This window comes from Pteropus alecto, unplaced genomic scaffold (assembly GCF_000325575.1).
Source record: "Pteropus alecto unplaced genomic scaffold, ASM32557v1 scaffold166, whole genome shotgun sequence".
Taxonomy (NCBI): domain Eukaryota; kingdom Metazoa; phylum Chordata; class Mammalia; order Chiroptera; family Pteropodidae; genus Pteropus; species Pteropus alecto.
The window spans coordinates 2,543,404-2,548,974 of NW_006439757.1; the positions used below are offsets into that span (position 1 = coordinate 2,543,404).

Here is a 5,571-nt window from a genome sequence, read left to right on the forward strand (position 1 = left end):
TTATATACATTGCTGTTGGGATTTAAAATGGTAGAAGCTGCCTTGTACGAATAATTCCCTTCCTAGATATTTACTCAGAATTGAAAACATATTGTCCACACAAATCTTGTACACACTATTTCTTAGCAGCATTATTCATAATAGCCAAAAGGTGGAAACAACCTAAATGTCCATCCATTGACTGGTGAATGAGTAAACCAAATGTGGTATTTCAAACATACAATGAATATAAAAAGGAAAGAAGTTCTGATACATACTACAACATGGATAAAACTTGAAAACATTATGTTAAGAAGCCAGTTTAAAAAGACCACATAAATTGTATGATTCAATTTATATGAAAAATGTAGAATAGGCAGGTCTATAGAAACAGAAGAATTAGTGGTTGCTGGGGCTGGGAGAGAGGGAATGGGCAGTGACTGCTAACAGGTGCAGAGTTTCTGTGTAGAGTGATGAAAGCGTTCTGGGCAGTGGCATTGGTTGCACAACTTTATGAAATAGTTGTAAATTTTGCAAACATCTGAACCTTTCCGTCTCCTAATATTTATAGTATTTGGGGAAAATTTTTCTTCTCTTGATTTATCCTGTGTCAATAAAGTCATTAATGTTAACTTGTACAACAGTCGATTAGTGTACTTTTAAATTAAAGGCTTACAGTAGGGTGCTATCAGAAATGCATATTTTCAGACCTAAGCACTATGCCATTAACCAGTTGTCTGGCTATCTTTGTGAAATCTTCCTTTGAAGATAGCTCTTCCATCCATATTTCACGAGTAGGCTGCATTAGCTCTTGAATAGGTTTAAACCCAAAGTAAAAGTGATTTCTTTGAAAAACATTTTTCTACCTACAGAACTATTTAAAGATCTCCTCTTTTAAATCTTGTTGTCTGTGACTACATTGTTAAAATTTGAAAGAGCTAGTTGTGTCAGAGATACACGGCTTAAAAGGAATTGGACTGTATTTGCGTAATCAGCTTTAGGAGGAGAGAACCAGAACTTTTTTTAAAGCAATTATTTGAATTACAAGAGCACTAAAGTTTATGTTTATACTCAATACCATAACCCTTCAGACACAGTGGATCCTTTTAAGAGAAGAATTCTGTGGTACCTGGAGTTATCCCACTTTGGTATCAAAATAATTGCTTATCCAGTTTCAAAATAACATATTTTGAACTGGATGCTTTTAATGTATTTATGTCTTCTGGGAACAAACTGCTTTTATTAATCTTATGGTACCATTAATAAAAATACAAAGGTTATAAAATTATTCTAATTAGAGTTTTACAATGCTAGAAATTAAACCTATATTTAATTGATTTTTATTTTTTCATTTTCTTTCTTAACTAGGTCCTTTCTGATGTTGCTTGAGCTTATTCTTCTGCAGTTGATCTCATTCCTGTTGGCTAAATATTAAGTCCCATGACAACATTAAGTTAATGCTCGCATGTTTTAGGCCTCATTTATAGTTACAGGAAAATATAGAAAAAGCCTTACCTGTGCATTAGATGACCTAATTCCTTTCATCCATTCTTAGAAACATCATAACTTTAAAAAATACTCATTTTATAGTATTGTCACATCCTTGGCTTATTCTGCACTGAAGAACATAGTTGAGTTTTTGGAAAGTATAGGATTTACAAATTTGGTCTTTAATATTCACACACATCTATAAATATTACAATTAATGAAGCAGGAAATTATTGATGCATAAGATGAATGTTTATTGTTGAACAGTAATATTTCTAATATATATACTTTAATTTGGTTTAATTTTTGGATTTTTCTATAGTATAAGTTGATAATGGTTTCTTGAAGTTTATTTTATAAAATCCATTTTACTCATTTTATTGTTTTATGGTACTAGTAGGATGCTAATGTTAAATTTTATGTTGAGTTGTATAAATGTTTATATTAGTATTTAAATAATGAAATATTGGACAGTTTTTTGCAGCCCAGAGGTGAATATTTTTGCTGGTTTGATGCCTAATACAGTTTTTAGAAAAGCAAATATGAATTCGCTGTTTTTTATCTTTCCTTCATGGACTAACCATTAGTGTCAGAACCAAATTTAAAAGGATCTTCATTGTGGAACAAGAGAAATCAGAGGTTTTCTTTTTCTGTGATCAAAAAGAAGACAAAACAATTAATAGGTATCCAAGAAATAGGTATCCACAAAAGCATTTTAGTAAGATCTCTGAAACATTGTCAGCGAAAGAAATGTAATATTGACTGATAGAACTGTCAGGATTTGCCAGGTAGTAAATGCTGAAACAATCTTTACCAGCAATACAGCATTATCAGGATTTTCAGTGCTAGAACATTATGTTAAACTGTGATTATAGTTTTAATGCTTTATCTCTTTGAATTAAATTTGTATTCATAAAGATGTGCAGCATAATTGTTCATATATTTATTTACAGACTACAATTTCCGTCGCAGCTCAATAAATAGTATTTTCCCTGTTAGTGCTACCCTCTCTTCTGGGACTCCCAGCGTGCTTCCTTATACTTCAAGGCCTTATTCTTATCCAAGCTATCCTTTGTCACCAACAATATCACTTGCTAATGGCAGCCATGTTGGACAGCGACTATATATCTCCAATCAGGCCTCATTCTTCTGAAGAAAATACTGTAAACATGAATATGAAAGTTACTTTGTAAAGCATGCAAATTAAAATACTGTTTTATTTTAGAATCGGGTTTGCACATTTGGTTTTAAATGATAAATATGTATTTCACAATAGTAAAAGAAACATCAGTCATAATTCAGAATAATCCACAGTTGTAAAACTTGTGAAAATTATAAGTTTAAAAAGTTACTCAGTGGTTTCTCTTGATAACGGTATAACAAACTACTATTCTTTTTAAACTTTTGGAATTTTAAGTACTTTGATTCCTGAGTGGGCAGTAGAACTCAGTAGTTTATGTTAAATTTTTGCATAATAACTTTGCTACATAGCATTTCACAATATTAAAGCACTTGCAGACAGTGGTTACACTGAATTTGATTACCAAGGATCACTATATGTATTAGAGATTAGAGCAGTTATATAACCAGAAGCGTCTAACTATTATGTAGAAAGAAATGAAGGGCAAAAAGATTAAGATGCAAATTTTATGCAGTACTAAAGAAAAAAGCAATCTACCATTGTGGTCCTTGAAAATAACTATAAATATATTAGTTAATTACTTGTTATATAAATAAATTATAATTTTGCTGTTAATGTATTTAAGGTTTTTATAGTTATACTTCATTTGTGTTTTTGATATTCACTGTATAGTTGTTTGAGTACTGTGTTATGGTTTTTTTAATGTTGAAATCATGTGTTGTTTAATTTTTGTACTTGAATTCAAATTCTTTGACATTAAATATGTGATGCTTCTAAAATGTATGTGTTCTATTTTTTATTTTTAGTATGCACACAAAAAATTAGCTCTCACGTTCAGCTTGACCTTTTCTTGAGAACAATTTTCCTTACTAGGGATGTAGCAATAGGCTGAGTGTCTTCATGGGACCAAAACAAAGATATTGCAGAAAATTGTTCGTTTTATGGAACATAGTAACAAAAACCCTTTTCCAAGACCAATAGAAATATTTCATTGGTGAACCCAGTGAAGTCTCTCCCTTTTACTTATGAATAATTAATTAATCCAGGTCATTTTGGTTGCTTAATAATTTAGTAGTGTACATTTATAATGAATGTCTAAGGATGGTTTACATAAATGATAGAGACAAAAATCTTTCCATTCTTTGATATTGACATTAACTTTGCTTATCAACTCATTGTGTAGCTGTATGAAAGGTTATGCAGAAAGTTTAACTTTATCTCTCTTCAGCTTTTATTCACAGAGTTGGAGTAGGAAAGATTTTTCTAACTATGACTCAAAATCTAGAAGCCATAATAGAGAAGGTTGGTAGGTCCAATTAAAAAAAAAAAGCCTGAATGGCAAGAAAGTACCAAGGGTTATGTCAAAAGACAAATGATAAACTTGAACAATAATCACAAATCATTTCACAAAGGGCTAATCTCTAGTATTTACATATATCAAAAAGGCCATCCACTAAGAGAAAGTGGATAAAATGTATGAATAGGCATATGACAGATGGCCCTTAAGGGCATAAAAAGATGCTTATCTCACTCATAAAAGAAATGCAAATTAAAAATTTAGCTTTGCAGAAATTCAAATTTTGACAAACTTTTGATAAGCCTTTAAGGAAATTAACTTCCTTATATACATTGCCAGTGGAGTTATAAATTGGTGTAAGTAATATAGAGAGCAATTTAGCATCTATTATCCAAAATTACAACTACTTAAGTCTTTTGCCCCAGCAGTCCTACTTCTGGTATATATTTTGTGTGTGTGTGTGTGTGTAATTATATATGTAAAGGACAATTAAACATGATTTGTAACCCAAATACCCATTTTTAAGGGTACTGGTTAAAATAATACATTGATTAGTATATCCTAAGACATTGTACAAAAGAGAATAAGGAGACTATTCCTAATAAAGAGATATTGTTAAGTGATAAAGATCAAAGTTCAGTAATGTGTAATATACTATGCTGTATTTTGGATAAACGGAGAAACCGTTTGAATATGCTTATATTTTACAAGCAAAACTGTGGAAGGATATACAAAAAACATAAGTGATTATGAGGAAAGTAGATGAGATCACACTTTAAAAGTTTCCTTTACTCCAGACATGCTACAATGATAAATTTATCTGCGTATGTGTCTGTCTATCTAAAAAAGTTTAACTAAAAAGGCATGTAACTGTTCTCGGAGACAAAAAATGGAGATCTGTAGTGAAGCATAATCTGAACAGAAACATTAGGGAAACCTACACTGATCTGTTTACTCAGTGATCAGCAGTTAATGGGTTTTGAGTAGAGATCCAGGGTGAAATAAACCCAAGGGGTAAATGCAGCAATACAAGCAGATATGTTTCATTTTTGACTCAATGGGTCCAATGTACTTGGAATGTGTCGCTAATTGTGATGTGTGTGTGAAGGGTGAAGCACGTATAATCCCTTATGGGAAAAACACAGTGAAGACCTCAAGATTTAAAACAAAGCCATGTTCTCTTGGGTAAATAATTTACCTCTTTCGGAGAAACAGCTTTTAGCTAGGGATTAGGATTAATGGAGACTGACCCTCGGGACTGAGTGAGACTTGATTGCCAAGTAAAGTTGAGCAAGCCCAGCAGCACTGTTACATCAGATGAAGGTGGTGCATGACGGTCTGGAGGGCTCTGTGCCATGCTGCCGTCCCTTACTCAATCTTTTGTATCAAAAGGTCCCTATAATCAGTTGGCTAAGGGAAAATAAATTTGGAACCTAGTAGTATAAGGATAATGGAGATCACCCAAAAATTCTCTTTACACATTTTTTACAAACTATACAGAACAATAACAAAAAGCCGCACATGATCCACAGCTTCAGCGTAATGAGCAATACTACAATTTGTAAACTTGCCTTAAGTAAAAATAATTATAGATATCAGATTCTAGAAGTTTTTATTGAAACATTTCACAATACATTAGTTTCAAGTGTACAACATAGTGATTCAA

At 31.9% G+C, this 5,571-nt stretch overlaps 1 protein-coding gene across 2 annotated transcripts in view; it reads left to right on the plus strand.

The window, feature by feature from the left end:
• RBM46 (RNA binding motif protein 46) overlaps positions 1 to 3,387 on the plus strand; it is a 35,981-nt gene extending 32,594 nt beyond the window's left edge. The window contains exon 5 of one of the 2 annotated variants that reach the window (XM_006916982.1): positions 2,421 to 3,387. In XM_006916982.1, coding sequence (XP_006917044.1) covers positions 2,421 to 2,620 — 200 coding nt within the window. In that variant the 3' untranslated portion in view covers positions 2,621 to 3,387. Of the gene's footprint in view, positions 1 to 1,347; positions 1,502 to 2,420 lie in introns of those variants that run through there. The other variant, XM_006916983.1, reaches the window with a different exon arrangement.
• The last annotated feature ends 2,184 nt before the right edge of the window (positions 3,388 to 5,571 follow it).